Source organism: Bos taurus, chromosome 5, assembly GCF_002263795.3.
Source record: "Bos taurus isolate L1 Dominette 01449 registration number 42190680 breed Hereford chromosome 5, ARS-UCD2.0, whole genome shotgun sequence".
Classification (NCBI taxonomy): Eukaryota; Metazoa; Chordata; class Mammalia; order Artiodactyla; family Bovidae; genus Bos; species Bos taurus.
Genome location: NC_037332.1, coordinates 69,671,296 through 69,688,524, shown reverse-complemented (window position 1 = coordinate 69,688,524; position 17,229 = coordinate 69,671,296). Strand labels below are relative to the sequence as shown.

The following is a 17,229-nucleotide window of genomic DNA, read 5'->3' as shown; positions in this document are numbered from 1 at the left end:
ATAAGAGGCATGGTTGGTGAAGGAGGGCCTTGCTAGTCATACTATAGAGTTGGAATATTTATTCTAAGTGTGATAGAACCACTGAAGGGTTTTAAGCAGAACCACGATTTAATCTGATTTACCCTCTAGAAAGATCACTGTGGCTGACTGTGTATGTGGAGGATGGACTTCCAGGAGCTAAGGATGAAGACTGGGAAATCAGCAAGGGTAGAAAGAATCCAGGTCAGAGATGATGGTGACTTGGCCTGGGGGTAGAGCAGCAGAGCTGGTAAAAAGGATCGTAGTGAAATGCGGTCACCATAGAAAACCAAACAGATACACCTACTTTGGCCAGTAATCTTAAAAAGTATTCATGATTATTATGAACAACATCCCCAGGAGGAGAACTATGACCCATATTTTTAAACAGGAAAATTACTATATTTACTCTTTTCCTGCTTTAAAACAAAAACTTGCTGAATGGAATCAAATATTATATGTTGTCTTCACTGATGGAGAGAATGCCTCCTGGTTTATAAATGGCACTGTGAGCTTTCAGATTCAGTGTGGTTATCCATGGGCCTATTTTGCCTCTAAAGCTTATTTGCCTGCAGTCATGGCTGCAAGCCTTTTCTTCTCTTTATCCCAGGGACTTGTGAACCACCAAAACTGGAAAGACTGAGGTGGGGTATAAGGACATGGCTCTAACTAGAGATCCCTTGGGCATGACGTTAACCAGGGGTACCTATGCTGTCGTGATTCCTACCTCCAGAGGCTTCTAGATAGACTCATCACTCTGGCAGCTCAGCTGCATTCATTTGTCTTTTACAACCTGAATATCAGTTTTTAATAAGTCAGGCTGAAAATATTTCTTGAGCATGTACTGTGTGTCAGGCACTCTGCTGGGCAATAAGAACAGAGCAAACAATATAGACATAGTTTCTCCATTAACAGGGCTTTGGGTCCAGTGGAAAAGACAGACATCGAGCCTAAAATTATAAGACACCTTAACAGAGGGAGAGGGGGCTACAGGAGTCTTTAGAAGGTAATTTCATGTAATCTAGTGGGCTCAGGAATGTCAGGAAAAGCTTTGCTCAGGAAGTGACATATAAACTGAATTCTAAAACTCTGTGAGTGACATATACCCTAAAAGAATGGTTTTAAAAACAAATAAAAGACCTTGTTAGAGAACTAAATATAGTAAGTCCCCTATATATGAATGAGTTCCATTCTGAGAGCACATCCATAAGTCTGATTTGTTTGCATGGCAGCCTGCTCCAGTATTCTTGCCTGGAGAATCCCATGGACAGAGGAGCCTGGTGGGCTATACTCCATGAGACTGCAAAGAGTCAGACATGACTGAAGCGACTTAGCATGCCTGCACCAACAAAGTTAGACTAGGTACCCAACTCACACAATTGGCTATAGTGTACTAGAGTACTATATTGTAATAGTTTTATAATACTTTGCACACAAGTAATACACACAAAACAAGCACACACAAAAAAGAAACCATTTTTAATCTTACAGTATTGTACCTTTAAAAGTACAGTAGCACAGTCCAACAGCTGGCATACAGGGGCACATTCGTATCTTTGAAAGTCTGCAACTTGAAGGTTCACATGTAGGGGCTTACTGTACTGTTAACTCCCAGTAGACATTATACGAGACTGTCTAGGAATCAGTGTGAATATTTGGGTTTGCAGAACACACACATACACACACACACAGAGTCTGCAGCACAGTTCATGCACAACAGATGCCTCCAGGTTACCTGCTCTCGGGGAGGGCATCCTGTTTCAGTTGAAAGTTCTCATTTACAGCTATCTCGTGAGCAAGAGTCATGTTTGACAAGTTCCTTGCTGCAGCCATCACTTCATCAAATGTCACAACCCTGGGAGGGCTCGTTGCTGAAAAGAAAACAAAAACCAGTTAATGCTGTGGAAGAGGAGTTGCCAACTAGTGACACGTTCTGATGCACACAAGATTTAAGCTACTCCAGAGTATTATTTTCAAGGTTTTACAAGTAAGAAGAATGAATACTAAAGCGGGTAGATTTCCATGCTTGATACTTACGGCTTCAAAAATTTTTTAATTCCTTTGATAGCTTCAGTTACTGTATTGATAATAAACTGTCAAATGTTTCTTAGAAATTTTTTATTAATATAGGCTATTACAAGTTACTTTTAAAAATTAAATCACTTCATTTTTCAGCACATACTACTATCTGCATCTATTACATGTACTCTACAGGAAACTGATGACTACTTTTTATACTGTAATTCATAACATTAATTTAAACATTAATTTAATATGAACTAACTGATTTTTTAAAACTATAATATCTAAAAGTATATGCAATATAGCACAATTCTAAGTTTTGCTAATTGGTGGTTACCATTTGACCTCACTGAAGCATAACTTAACCTGCTCGAAGGACTGTCCTGAAGTGATTAAACAAGATAATTTAAGTAAGGAACATGGCAAAAATTCCATAAACGCAGATAATTAAAATAAATCTGATAAGTTGATCATCTACTTCTCAGTAGGAAATAGGGAGTAAAGAATTATTTCAGTTATTTGAAAAAGATTATTCAAAAATTACTCTAGTAAGTCATGTCTTTTTGAAATTATTCCTGGAACTCTCAGCTTCTGTTAATTAAAAACCATTGCCTTAAATAATGCTGACTGCCACCAATGCTTTGCTATCTAAAATAATTTCAGAAATAAGAAGCAGACAAGGAGACGGTGGAGAAGAGGGAGATGGAGGAGGAAGAAGAGGAGGAGGAATGAATGGAAGGAATGGTGGTACACAATTAGTAAAATCCTTTTTCAGGATGCTCAGGTGCCTTGCTGGAGACGTCAACCCCGTATATAGTATAAAGAATGAGAAAAAGCACTGAAAGCTGGGTGGCTGCTAACAAATTCTTTTGCCAATTCTCTTCCCCATTAACATTCTCCTTGAAAATGTCTGTACCCTTTAGTCCAGGAATCCAATTATATACAAAGGAATTCCTCGAAAGGCTTTATGCACTGCAATGTTCATAATGCACTATTTGTAAAGCAAAAAAAGAAAAGGAAATGAACTAAATACCCAATGATAAACAGAAGTTAAATAAACTGATGGTACATTCACTTGATAAAGTAAGTCCATGGGGTTGCTGAGGGTTGGACACGACTGAGCGACTTCACTTTCACTTTTCACTTTCCTGCATTGGAGAAGGAAACGGCAACCCACTCCAGTGTTCTTGCCTGGAGAATCCCAGGGACGGGAGAGCCTGGTGGGCTGCTGTCTATGGGGTCGCACAGAGCCGGACATGCAGCTTAGCAATCATAAAAATGTTTAAAAATACATTATCATGAGTAAATGTTTTAGTTATAATAGTAAGCAAAAAGAGTACATGTGCACATGTATGTCTATGTGAAGAACGAAAATACGACAAAACACTGTCACAGCTGTCATCTTTGAGTGACATTGCTGCTGCTGCTGCTAAGTCCCGTCAGTCGTGTCCGACTCTGTGCGACCCCAGAGATGGCAGCCCACCAGGCTCCCCCATCCCTGGGATTCTCCAGGCAAGAACACTGGAGTGGGTTGCCATTTCCTTCTCTGATGCATGAAAGTGAAAAGTGAAAACGAAGTCGCGCGGTCGTGTCCGACTCTTCGCGACCCCATGGACTGCAGCCTACCAGGGCAATATTTTCTTTTCTATCTACTTTTCCATGTTTTAAAAAATGAGAATGTACTAACTTAAATACAGATGAACAAGCTTTTTCCAAAGGGGGCATTTGATCATATTAAATGTTAGTTGCGTCTCTCTGCATTTGCACTGACAACTTAAGAGGTTATATTTCCTATATAAAATGTCAATTAAAAAGCTAAAAAAATAAATAAATAAAAGACAAATACACTGCTTTGCACATCTCTAGCGTCCACACACAAAAAAGGAAAAAGACGTCTCTATGGCCATCTTTTAACTCTCACATCCCTAGTGTAGTAATTCTCCTCATGGGCACCCCTTTTCTGGGGTGATTTGCACAACAGTTTTTGAAATCAGCAGGAAACCCATTAGATTATTTCACTTCCTGCCTGACCCTTGAATTGGGGCAAGTTTCCTTCCATGTAAATCAGAAAGGACTGATTTGAATTCTTCCTTGAATGTGACTCAAAAAAATATCTTGGGGAGTAGTTTTCCACCAAGTAAGAGAGAAGACAGGGTGGGGTTGGAAGACCTGATTTATAGTCAAACCAAAGATCAGAGACAGTGACGAAAATAAAAACAGACAGACTGTAAACTTCAGTTCAGTTCAGTTGCTTAGTCCTGTCTGACTCTGAGACCCTATGGCCTCATAGGGAAGCATGCCAGGCTTCTCTGTCCATCATCAACTCCCAGAGCTTACTCAAACTCATGTCCATCGAGTCAGTGATGCCATCCAACCATCTCATCCTCTGTCATCCCCTTCTCCTGCTGCCTTCAATCTTGCCCAGCATCAGGGTCTTTTCCAATGAGTCTCTTCTTCACATTAGATGGCCAAAGTATTGGAGTTTCAGTTTCAGCATCAGCCCTTCCAATGAATATACAGGACTGATTTCCTTTAGGATTGACTGGTTTGATATCCTTGCAGTTCAAGGGACTCTCAAGAGTCTTCTCCAACACCACAGTTCAAAATCATCAATTCTTTGGTGCTCAGCTTTCTTTATGGTCCAACTCTCACATCCATACATGACTACTGAAAAAACCATAGCTTTCACTAGATGGACCTTTGTTGGCAAAGTAATGTCTCTGCTTTTTAATATTCAGTGGCTATTTATTGCTGAGAGTGTGTACAAGACAGCTGGGGTGCCCTTCCAGTGACATTCCAGTATGTCTAGAAAGGAAGGGAAGTCAGGACTTTGCTCTCACTCAAACATGCATCTAGAGACTTCCCTGGTGGTCCAGTGGGTAAGACTCCATGCTCCCAATGCAGGGGGCCTGGGTTCAATCCCAGGCCAGGTCAGGGAACTAGATCCCACATGCCACAACTAAGAGTGCACATGCTGCAACTAAAAATAGGGCCTGCAGGCTGCAACTGAGACCTGGCCAAGCCAGATAAATAAATAAATATTTTTTAAAATATTGATTAAAAGAAAAAACAAACATGTGTGTCTAGAACCATGCACAGTACCCCCCAGGCTGTGCTCCCTGTCGGCTTACAGGCAGGAGAGCTGGATTTGCTGGAGGAGTCACTTGTGAAGCTCTGCCTGGAGCACTCATAGTCACTGAGAGAAGCCATGCTCTCAGAAAACCGGGAAGAGTCGGAATCGCTTGGCTGGTCCTCGCTCACACACTGCTTCTCACCATTGAAGGGCATTTTGTGTCGCGGGAGTGTGGGTAGAGACAGCACCTGCACAGACAAACAGACCCTGTGTCAGCCTTCCGCGGTGCTTCCACCAGTGGTGCCCGTGCCTCTCCCAGCATAGACAGCCACGTCCTCTGTGTCACAGCCCTGGAAAGGCCCCCAGCACATGACCTCCTTCCTCCCGTGGCACCCAGGCCAGCCTGTCACTAGGCCTGCAAGACTGCCTTCAGAAAGGGACTCCAGAGGCACAGGTATGAGCTCCCACGGGACACACTCAGTGTGAACATGGAGCAGCTCCCAGCAAGAACAGATCCAAGAACAGATCCTTAAACAGAGCACATACCCTCTCCTCTGAGGGCTGCTGAAGCATGGGAGGGTAAGGGGTAAGTGTTAAGAGTGTGGGGCTCCAGGTTAGAAGCTGGTTCTGTCTTTTGCCAGGTGACCTTGGAGAAGTCACTCAACTTCTTCCCTCCAGAGTAAAGCTGGGCTGAAAAACTTATCTCATGGGGTTGCTTGAAGATGAAACAGGATTCATCTTATTAAAGTGCTTAGCACAGCATTCACATGTTAGCTATTACTATTCCTCTGTCTTTGTTTTACATAAAATATTTTTGAAATCAGTCTCTTTAGTTGTCGTGAGTCTCCTGGAGAAAGAGGAGCTACTAAGTAACAGCTCTGGCTGGCAAGTCTATAGGTTTTCCTCATCCAGTTTGTGGCAGTGTGGCCACAAACTGCCACACTATACAGTATAAGGCCCAATCTTTGGTTTGTACTTGATAATTTACCAAGTACCCACAGCCACCCAATGAACAAGCAGGCACAAAGATGCTGGTTCACAGGCTGGGGGAGAACAGGCTCTGGGAGACTTGCTGTGCCACAAAGCCAGTCCCTGGACTCCACATCCAAGGCTGTTTCTGGGACCTCAGATTGCTTTCCAGGGCAGGGCAGGGCAGTGGGCCCAGTCATTCCCTGGAAAGGAGACCTGGGGTATGCAGGATGCTCAGGCCAGAACCCAGGATCCTCAGCCATGCCTGTGAAGGAGCTGGCCCTGATACATGAGTGTGTGCTAGTTGACACTGAGGGGAAACCCAGGCGCGAGGAGAAAGGCACCTCAAATCCTGAATAGATAGTAATGACAGTAAGAGTTCATCGAGTGTCTTTAAACCTGAACCAGCAATGAGGTTCTCTGAGGTTTTAAAACTGTCGGAACATGAAACCACAACTACCCATAGAATGCCTGGAAATGCCTGAAGTTCCTTCAGTCAGTCAGTTCAGTCGCTCAGTCGTGTCTGACTCTTTGTTACCCCATGAATCCCAGCATGCCAGGCCTCCCTGTCCATCACCAACTCCCAGAGTTCACTCAGACTCATGTCCATTGAGTCGGTGATGCCATCCAGCCATCTCATCCTCTGTCGTCCCCTTCTCCTCCTGCCCCCAATCCCACCCAGCATCAGGGTCTTTTCCAATGAGTCAACTCTTCGCATGAGGTGGCCAAAGTACTGGAGTTTCAGCTTTAGCATCATTCCTTCCAGTGAACACCCAGGACTGATCTCCTTTAGAATGGACTGGTTGGATCTCCTTGCAGTCCATGGGACTCTCAAGAGTCTTCCCCAACATCACAGTTCAAAAGCATCAATTCTTTGGCGCTCAGCTTTCTTCACAGTCCAACTCTCACATCACACGACCACTGAAAAAACCATAGCCTTCACTAGACGGACCTTTGTTGGCAAAGTAATGTCTCTGCTTTTTAATATGCTATCTAGGTTGGTCATAACTTTCCTTCCAAGGAGTAAGCGTCTTTTAACTTCATGGCTGCAATCACCATCTGCAGTGATTTTGGAGCCCCCAAAAATAAAGTCTGACACTGCTTCCACTCTTTCCCCATCTATTTTCCATGAAGTGATGAGACCAGATGCCATGATCTTTGTTTTCTGAATGTTGAGCTTTAAGCCAACTTTTTCACTTTCACTTTCATCAAGAGGCTTTTTAGTTCCTCTTTACTTTGTGCCATAAGGGTGGTATCATCTGCATATCTGAGGTTATTGATATTTCTCCCAGCAATCTTGATTCCAGCTTGTGCTTCTTCCAGCCCAGCATTTCTCATGATGTACTCTGCATAGAAGTTAAATAGGCAGGGTGACAATATACAGCCTTGACGTACTCCTTTTCCTATTTGGAACCAGTCTGTTGTTCCATGTCCAGTTCTAACTGTTGCTTCCTGATCTGCATACAGGTTTCTCAAGAAGCAGGTCAGGTGGTCTGGTATTCCCATCTCTTTCAGAATTTTCCACAGTTTATTGTGATCCACACAGTCAAAGGCTTTGGCATAGTCAATAAAGCAGAAATAGATGTTTTTCTGGAACTCTCTTGCTTTTTCGATGATCCAGCGGATATTGGCAATTTGATCTCTGGTTCCTCTGCCTTTTCTAAAACCAGTTTGAACATCTGGAAGTTCACGGTTCACATATTGCTGAAGTCTGGCTTGGAGAATTTTGAGCATTACTTTACTAGTGTGTGAGATAAGTGCAATTGTGTGGTAGTTTGAGCATTCTTTGGCATTGCCTTTCTTTGGAATTGGAGTGAAAACTGACCTTTTCCAGTCCTGGAGCCACTGCTGAGTTTTCCAAATGTGCTGGCATATTGAGTGCAACACTTTCACAGCATCATCTTTCAGAATTTGAAATAGCTCAACTGGAATTCCATCACCTCCACTAGCTTTGTTCGTAGTGATGCTTTCTAAGGCCCACTTGACTTCACATTCCAGGATGTCTGGCTCTAGGTGAGTGATCACACCATCGTGATTACCTGGGTCATGAAGATCTTTTTTGTATAGTTCTTCTATGTATTCTTGCCATCTCTTCTTAATATCTTCTGCTTCTGTTAGGTCCATACCATTTCTGTCTTTTATCGAATGGTCCCTTTCAAATGTATTAAGCGCCTTCTGTGCACCAGCCCAGGGAAAAGTAACAGTGAACAAAATATGCAAGGCCATCCTCTCGTGGCTCTAAAGTCCAGTTACCTAAAGCTGTGTGTCAGATGCTGGAGGACAAGGAAGGGGACACCAAGGCACTGCTGAGGAAGCACCAGAAAGGAGAGGCAGGCTGGGGACCAAGTTGAGGGATTGAGCCTTTGCTGAGAGAAACAGGGCTATTTTTTTATCCTTTGGGTGATGACCGAAATGGATGGGCCTAAGAGGGACTTACTGAAGGTCAGAAGTCAAGGGCACTTGCCCTTGGCCTCACGCAAGCAGTCTCCACAGTCGTGCCACTTGTAGAAATGCACCCTTGCTCAGCCCTCCACTTTTGCAAACAGAAAATCACCAACTCAGAGGCTGCCTCTGCAGACTGATGGGGAAGGAGTGGGTGGTGCTGGAGCTGCCAGGAAGCTTCCCCATAGAGACACTACTCCCAGAGTCCCAAAACCAAACACCTTGGACACAGGGTACGAAAGGTCTGACCCCTGGCATTCTCAGTGGTGGGCTTACCTACTTTACCCCAGGCAAACTAGCCTTGTGCTTTAACTCCCATCTGATAGAAGGACGTGTGGGTGTGGCTGGGGCTAGAGGAAGAAGAAAATGGTCTACTCTAATCTTTTCAATTCCACCAATCCCCAAGTCCCAAAATGGAGTGCTTGCCCTTCCCTCTGGCTTTCTCTCTTTGCCAATATTTTACTTCTCATGGGTGGCATTTCTCGAAAATGCTGGTTTTCAAGGAAAGGAAACCAGGTAAGCCCTCCCTCTACGCCCGGCCAGAGCTAAGGGCATTCTTCTCTGTCCACCTGCAGCACATCTCCGGTATCTGCCCAATAGTACTTAGACTCTCATAGCTATTTTCCTCCCCTGGCTACTTCTGACTCCCCTTACTAAGGCAGGAACTGTCTCGTCCACCATCAGCGTCAAGTGTGTGTGACAAGCATTCATTCGGTGTCAGCTGAATCGGAATCCCCGAATCCCATCTGGTACAATTGCAACCAGAACATTTGCAAACTGATATTCCACATTTACAGACCTGCTGCTGCACAGGTTAAGGCCTGGAACAAAGAACCTACCACCTCTACCTGCCTCATGAGGCTTAGGACTCAATATTCCCTGGTCCTGTCATACTCTTAAACTAGAATACCTTAAGCTCTGCTTCCACTTTATTATTTCTTTCATTCATTCAACTGTGACAACTGTGCCATGATGCTCTGAGATCATTTCTCTTCACTTTGGCTATTTTTCTAGGTAAAAGTGAATAAAAGCTTTTCATCCATTGGAATTTATGAACTAGGTTAATAGCTAAAACTGTCCATTTCATTTTTATACTCCAGCTGAATGGCACACCTCATAGGTTTCTTAATTGTGTTTAACGAGGCAGCTAAGTACAAAGATTTTTAAAAAATGAAAAGCTCCAGGTTGGGAGGTAGAAGTGCCGGGTGTGAGGCCTGACTCTGCTGTTGATTTGCTGCATGACTTCACCCACAATGCATCTGCTCTCTTCACCTCATTTTTCTGAGGGGGTTGGACCAGCTATCAGGTGCCTTTTATGAGGAACTGCTAAAATGCTATATAAACCCAGAGTTCTGTGAAGCATCACATCACTAGAAGTTCTGAGAAATCAAATGTTTCATGGCAGACATGCTCAATAACATGCAACTATGCTTTCTTCCAGGCTCCCCAGCTGGATCAGTGGGTAAAGAATCTGCCTGCAATGCAGGAGACGCAGGAACCGAACGTTCAATCCCTGGGTTGGGAAGATATCCTAGAGGAGGGAACGGCAACCCACTCCAGTATTCTTGCCTGGAAAATCCCATGAACAGAGGAGCCTGGTGGGCTACAGTCCACAGGGTGGCAAAAAGTTGGACACAACTGAAGTGATTGAGCATAGCACATACACAGCTTGCTTTCTTCCAACAATTCACTGGAAGTAGAGTTTCTGGCATAGGGGATGTAAATAAAATGTAAAAGCGTCAAAATGTTCAGAAATCCTGTTTAATTGGTAGAAGCCTCTACAAGACAACTGGGTTTTCATGGATCTGAGCAGAAACTTCTTTGAGGCCAAAAGAAATGGCCTGCATTCTCAAATTAATAATACCTAACTCATAGGGTTGGTGAGAGATTTCATTCAGGCAGTGTATATTGGAACAATGTCTGATACAGAGTAAACAGGATACAGATGTTTGCTGTTGTTAGTATTATTTGCTTCGGTAGTTGTTATTATCATCATTTTAGGCATTAGAAACTCTGGAGGGAAGAACAGTTTCATTCCATGGTGATAAAAGCATGTTCTCCTACAGATAACAAAGACTGGGAGTTGACCTAGGGCAGAACTCTTGCATTTGTTTGAAATACAAAAATCAAAAGCAAATGGCGCATCATGGTATAATCTTCTGCAAGTTCCTTCATACTTGCTCTTACCTTTCTTGGTCTCAGGTGTCCACATAGGTCACCTGGGGACAAAGCTACTTGACTCAAAAGCATTAAGGGTAAGTAGACTGCCTTTAAAGCTGTTTTGGATTCTCTCTTAGAATAGTGACAACAAAAGCAGGTTGTTTCTTTAAGAAATGTAATGCTTCTAATACCGACAAACTAGATCTACTTAACCTTCACGAGTGCAACTCACAAACTAACTGGACAACTTTCCGGGAGCACCACGTCTCATCCCACATGGGAGGATTTACTCAATGGCCAAAGGTAAGGTCAATGTGAAGAGAGGAGGTAACACCAAAACAAAGCCTCCAGCACTATGGTGTATCACTATTCAAAGAGAATAATCACATTTTTCATTGTACTGTTCCACATTTTATAATAATAAAGGCAGTATAATCATTCCTTCCAAGGTCAATGACTGGGAGGCATGAGGCACTTAAATATTTATTGGGGAATGAATAGCTATATGACCACTGGCATTTTAGAGAAGAGGGAACAAGTTACAGAGACCTGAAGGGGCTCATCCTGCATTTCACCACATATAAGGGGGAAATCAATTTTTAATTTGCTAGTGATCCTCAGGCTGCGTCCAGATAACTGACTTTACTTTGCAAAATCTACCTGCAAATGATCCTGCACCGGTTCAGAACTGCAAAGATCCACCAGTCGCCATGCACATGTCACCAAGGCAGTTAGGACACTGGCTCTGGAGCCAGGAGGACTGGATTCTTTATCTCAACTCGTGAGACTTATAGACTGGAGACAGGGAACTTACCCTTGATGAATTGGGGACAGCAGTATTATCAACCTTATAGAATTGTTGTAATTGAAATAGTCTATGTATTTAAACTCCTACTAAGTGCTTGACAGATATGAAATATTATTTTATTCTTATTAGAAATTATGAATTTTTAAAACACGTCAGTGTCATAAAAAACAAAGAAAGGTTGAGGATAATGAAAGGAGACTTGACAACTGAGGGCAGTAGATGATCCCAGACTGTATCCTGTACCAAATTAAAAAATGCTATAACAAACATTATTGCATCAGTTGACAACACAGTTACAGTACTTGAATCTACTGTCTGTATTATAATGTCAAATTTACTGAAGTTGATAAGTATGCTGTGATTATGCATTGAGGAATAAAGCCCTATGATATATGCAACTTTCTCTCCAATGATTCAAATGAGAGAAAAAGAGAAAACAATGAAGCCTATGGAACAAAATGCTAATAGGTGAATATGAGTAAAAGGTAGACAATAGGGAGTAGTTCTTTGTACTGTTCTTGCAACTTTTTCTGTAAGTTTGAAATGACTGCAAAGTAAAAGGTTAGAAGAAGTACTGTACTAAAAGTTCAAGTCTCATTCAGAACAGTCCAGTCTCCCATAGTTTTATTTATTTTAAATAATAAATATAGTTTTATTTATCCCGTAGATCCCGTAGATCTTGATTGTTCCCACTGCTATGTTAGCTTAGATAGCACTCTATTATAAAATCTCTTCTAGACAGTCAAACTTTCCCAATGTCCTTTTTGAACAGTGCCTAGTGAATAAAACCAGAAATTGTCCAGAACCCTTCAGAAAAGGCAAAAGAAAACCCTTTTAAGTGTTCTTCTCCAGGTGGGTCCCCTTTTCCTACAAGGTCTCTTGGCAGTGGTTTATAATCCTTCTGTGATTTGGCCTTTGTCCACTTTATTCTGTTACCATTCTCCCCCTAATTCTTCGTATTCTGAACATAATGGCTTTCTTTGGGTCACTCTGACATGCCAAACTTCCTTCTTTGGAGCACTTGTACCTGCTATTCCCTTCCAGTGGGATGTTCTTTTCCCTGATCTCTGTGTGGTTGGAGCCTTGTTGTCATTCAGACTTGAAAGCAAATGTTACAACTTCAAAGTGACCTTCCTTGAGTTTCCGACTCATTCCATTTATTAGTCATTTTAGAGCTTAGATGCTGCCTGGGATAGAGCAAGAGCTCAGTGAGAATCACTGATCAACAAATTAAGTCACACTATTCACAAGACAACTTGGGTTACCTTTCTACTCTGTCTCAGTCACATTGTTTATATTCCCATATGTGGTCATGGAAAGATAGTCTTCTGCAAATCTGTCTCCCCACTAAATGTTAAACTCCTTTCAGGAAGAAGCTATGTCTTCTTCCTCCAATTTCCAGTGCCTATTTCAACCCATTTCCAAAGCACCAATAATTCAAATTAGCAAAGACTCACAGTCCCAGCGCTTAAGGAAACTTGCACATTGTAACTTTCCACCCTCCTAATGCTAAACTGGTAGCAAAAAATAACAATTGGAGGTAACAGTTATTGAGTACTTACTATGACTCAGCCCCTATAGTAAGTGCTTAAAATGTTTTATCTTCTTGAATCTTCATTATAACCTTGTTAGCAAAAGAAAATCATCATTATTCTCTTTTTAGAGGGAAGAACCTGAGGCTCAGAGAGGTTAAATAATTTGCTCTAGGGTTCACAGCAGTGGCAGAGGCACAACTCTAATCCAGGCAGTGGATCCCTAAAGCTTGTGCTCTTTACCACTCTAGGATGCCTACAGAAAATGTGGAGAACTGTTCATTCTTTCCACTCCCATGCTGCTGAACTGATCTATCCATCACCACATGGAGCCTTGCACATGTGATAACCAGCTGACTTTCCCCCCAGGGTGTCTGCTCAAGTGCCATACCACGAAGGGCATCACTGAAAGAGTTCATTGACCAAAATTACTCTCACCTACCGCACTACAGTGACTGAAAATCCTCCATCAGGGAGCCTTTCTTTATGAACTGCAAAATCCCTCTGTAAAACTCAAATATTATCAAAGGGGTTAATTGCTTATAGCTAGCATGAGTCAGAAGCATTTTGAAGTGAATTACTCAGATTATCCAGCAGGGCCCTGAGGAATGGAACCCAGCCAATTAAGGTTAAGTCATGAAAAAGAGAAAATTTCAAGAAACATCTAGCAGGTATCATCCTTCAAGACCCAATCAAGGTCAGGTGCAAGGACAAGCATTCATATATCTGTCGTAAAGGGTAGGGAGTCACAGGAGTCAGGTTGGACTTTGAAGAAAACCCTGCAGATGATATGGGAAATCTTCATCTTCTGCAAAGTGCTGCTTTAGAACCACTCCTAAACAATAGCAGTGCTAAAGAGTTATCCACACGCAGCAAAGCAAAAACCATAGAGCAGAGAGGTAGATGCCTGTTTCATTCAGCTACAGAATACTGGTCTTCATCAAATTAGAGCCAACAAAGGGCTAGATAAATGCCAACAAAGCCAATCATTGTTTTAAAAAAGCAAATGTTCATGCCACCCATAACATTACAGCATCAGGGAAAGATTTCTAGGCACTGTGCACACTTGAAAACACTTCTCCCACCTCTGGTGGACCTGTTTTAGTACCTGTTTCCTCCTTTGGGCCCTCAACCCTCCACAAAAGGGCACTGAAGCTGCTTCATACACGACTGGGTATCTTCAGCCCTGGGTTACTTTAAGTCAGGCAACCTCCAGGGGCTGCCAGGATGATAGATGAAATCCCCGGAGGCAAGAGGAAAAGGCAGGCTGGGCACCCCTAAAGTGGGAACCACTGCCATAGCCTCATTAAATTTGGCAGGTTGGACAGAGCAAGGTTTTTGACTGGGCTGGAGACCATGGGACCACGGGGATCTTGGGGCCCAAGGGGCCCACTGGGGACAAAGACAGCTTCTCTAGTTTCTTCAACGTCAAAGTAACAGGATAACCATCCAAGATGATGTTTCCCAAGACTTAGTCACTTGACGACCTCTCTTCACGTCTGTTTCCACATCTCAATCCTCACCTGTGCTCTAGCAAACACTTCTCTTTATCTGGACGAGATTTTTGTATTTAAATAGATTTGCTTTGAAAGGAAACTTTCTATCACTGTGAAATCGCTCGGTTTAACGGAACAGTTTTCCTTAACACTAATGAAAACACTTAACCATGTTCGTCCACGTGCCACCCCAAACCATCGCTGTGACCTGGAGTGGCACCATCCAAAGTAGCAGCCTTGGGAAGCACAAACCACCCCGGAGGGCCTCAGGGGTTCGAACCCGGGCTTGACCCGCATGTCCCGCCTCCTCCGGGTAACTGAGGGTACCATCTCGGGAACGCATCTGCACAACCCTCGCCCACGTCCCCTGGGCGCCCCTCCCCTTCAGCAGCACGTTTCCTGTCAAAACAAACCCTTGGGGGAGGGGACAGCGGAGGCCGAGGCGAGTACCGAGGAAACCCCGGCAACAAACCCCAAACACACGATCGGAGCCCCTCCCGGGCCTGACCGCGGCTCGGTTCACCCACCCCAGCCGGGCCAGCGGTCGGGGGCTACAAGGTGCCCCCTCCCGGAGCCCGGATGGTGGGAAGCCGCTCGTGGCGCCGCCGCTGGCAAGGGCCCAGCGGGAGGTAAACAGAGGCCAAGCAGCCACGACCCCGGCCCCTCCAGGGCCCGAAGCCCGCGGCCGCCCCAACACCCGCCGCGGCCACTCGGTGCCCTCGCCCCGCTCCCACGCGGGACGGCGGTTCGAGGTCAAACAAGGAATATGGGGAGGGGGGTGGGGAAGCGAGAAGCCGGGCTCTACCGCCCCTGGCCGCGGGTCCCAGGACGCAGCTCCGAGATGAAGTGGGGGAGGCCGACGGGCAGCTACTGTGGTGACGCGTCCCCCTCTGCCAATCTGGCCCGTCACCTCAGAGCCCGCGACCCCTTCCCCGGGGATGGTACACACCGGCTCCGGCACGAAGACAGGCGGAGGAGAAAGACGACTGAAGGATTCCTCGTCAGGGGTCTTTGAGTGTTCCCTCGCCCAGGACCACACAAATACCTTGGAAACTCACAAGTCCAATAACCCTCAGCCTCCCCGACCCCCCCACGCGGTATTTAAAGGGCCAGGAGGGACTCTAGAGAGGCAGCCACGGAGTGGCCACCACGTAAGCGGAGAGCGGGGGGAAAACCGCATCAAGGAGAGGGGTAAACCTAGGGCACTTCAGCTTTGATGTCAGAGTTCTGACAGATCTGACCTTATAGAAAGCATCAGCCTCAACTTCGAATGAAAGAGAGCCAGGAGAGCTTGGATTGGGGGTATTTTGGATGCCAGAGGGAACGGTTCCCCCCCGTGGGCTGAGAATGGTGCAGTCCGTGTACTGCTAGGGGCGGGGAGAGGAGTGTTTACGGAACTGGGGCAGCCGTGCCTCCCAAGCGCCTGGTGTTGGAGGCGGGGCCTGTTGGGGCTCTGGGGGCGGGGCCAGTCGGGGCGCTGGGGAGCTGAGCGGAGCCGGGATTCTGGGGGCGGGGCGGAGCCGCCCGCGGATCGTCCCGTGAAGCCCTGGATTGACCCCACTGGTCTACAGGGCCCCACACCATCGTGAGCAATGCAGCAAGCTGCCTGGCTGCAGGTCGAACTTTTACGACCCAAACACCCCTCATCTAGACCAGGCGATCCAAATTAAGTTCCCACTATCACACGGTCTACACGGAGACAATCTAACCCTCTACTGGGCAAGTGCATTCCCACGCACGTCAGCAACCAAATTGTCACCTATGTTTGTGTCTGCACCTCCACAGAAACAGGAGTCCAGATTTGCATATGACTGGACAGGACGATTAGCTCCTGGGAGTCACACCCACCCACGCTCTCTGAAGACGTAAACTTCGTATGCGAGCAAAAGATAAAGCATCTAACTTCCCCTAGGGTTCTTGGCAACACCTATCTCCGAGAAAAGTTTCAGAAGTTTCGACAGTGGTTAATGTAAATAAGCAGTCCCAGAGGAGCTCTGTGCGGTCAGGCCTACAGTTCTGCTCTGTTGTGGGTGTGCTTCCGAGTCTACACCCTTCCCCCAGCTGCACACAGGAAAACTGCATCTTCTGCCAGGTGTAAATTGGGGGTTATTTGAGAGATAGTTTCATGCAAGAATGTAAGTGACTTTTGTATAGCCTCAAGTACTTCCATTTAGTGCTGAAATCATGTCTGGTTTGGTGGAGGGAAAATTGGTTCTATTAGTAGCAGAAAAAAAACAGGCAACATTTTAAAGGAGGATGGAGGGGGTGGGGCGCAAAAAAAAAATAAATAAAGGAGGATGGACCTAGATGGAATCATTCAGTGTTAAAAAATGGCCCTATCTTGGGTTCAAACCTTCCCTCTGACATTTACTACTATGATATCTTGGTCAGTGAGAAAATATTATCTAACTGGGCTATTGTGAAGATGGAATGAGATAAAGCATGTAAAGTGCTTAGGGTTGTACACAGTAAGCACTCAATCAGTGCTAGATGCTGAAACTATTTGGCAAACCACTCTGAACAACCTTAGCTGGTGATCTGAATAAATTTGTATTGTGTCTCCTAATGCCACTCTTTCCTCTCTTCTAAAATACACAACTTGGTACAAATCAAGAGATTAAAGAGAAAATGCTGTTGCCACCCTGGTAATTTCCTATGAACCTAGCTTATGCCATTTGTTGGAATCAGAAGTCAGGTTGACAGAAGCCT

General features: G+C 44.7%; 1 protein-coding gene across 4 annotated transcripts in view; it reads right to left on the bottom strand.

Moving 5' to 3' along the window:
• Positions 1-15,866, bottom strand: part of TCP11L2 (t-complex 11 like 2) — a 40,958-nt gene extending 25,092 nt beyond the window's left edge. Inside the window, exons 1-3 of one of the 4 annotated variants that reach the window (XM_059886662.1) lie at positions 15,762-15,866; positions 5,172-5,361; positions 1,754-1,889 (exon numbers count right to left, since the gene is read on the bottom strand). In XM_059886662.1, the coding sequence (XP_059742645.1) occupies positions 1,754-1,889; positions 5,172-5,328 (293 nt within the window). In that variant the 5' untranslated portion in view covers positions 5,329-5,361; positions 15,762-15,866. Of the gene's footprint in view, positions 1-1,753; positions 1,890-4,377; positions 5,121-5,171; positions 5,362-15,469; positions 15,595-15,761 lie in introns of those variants that run through there. The other 3 variants (NM_001105431.1, XM_005206764.5, XM_059886663.1) reach the window with 3 other exon arrangements.
• Between the last annotated feature and the right edge of the window lie 1,363 nt (positions 15,867-17,229).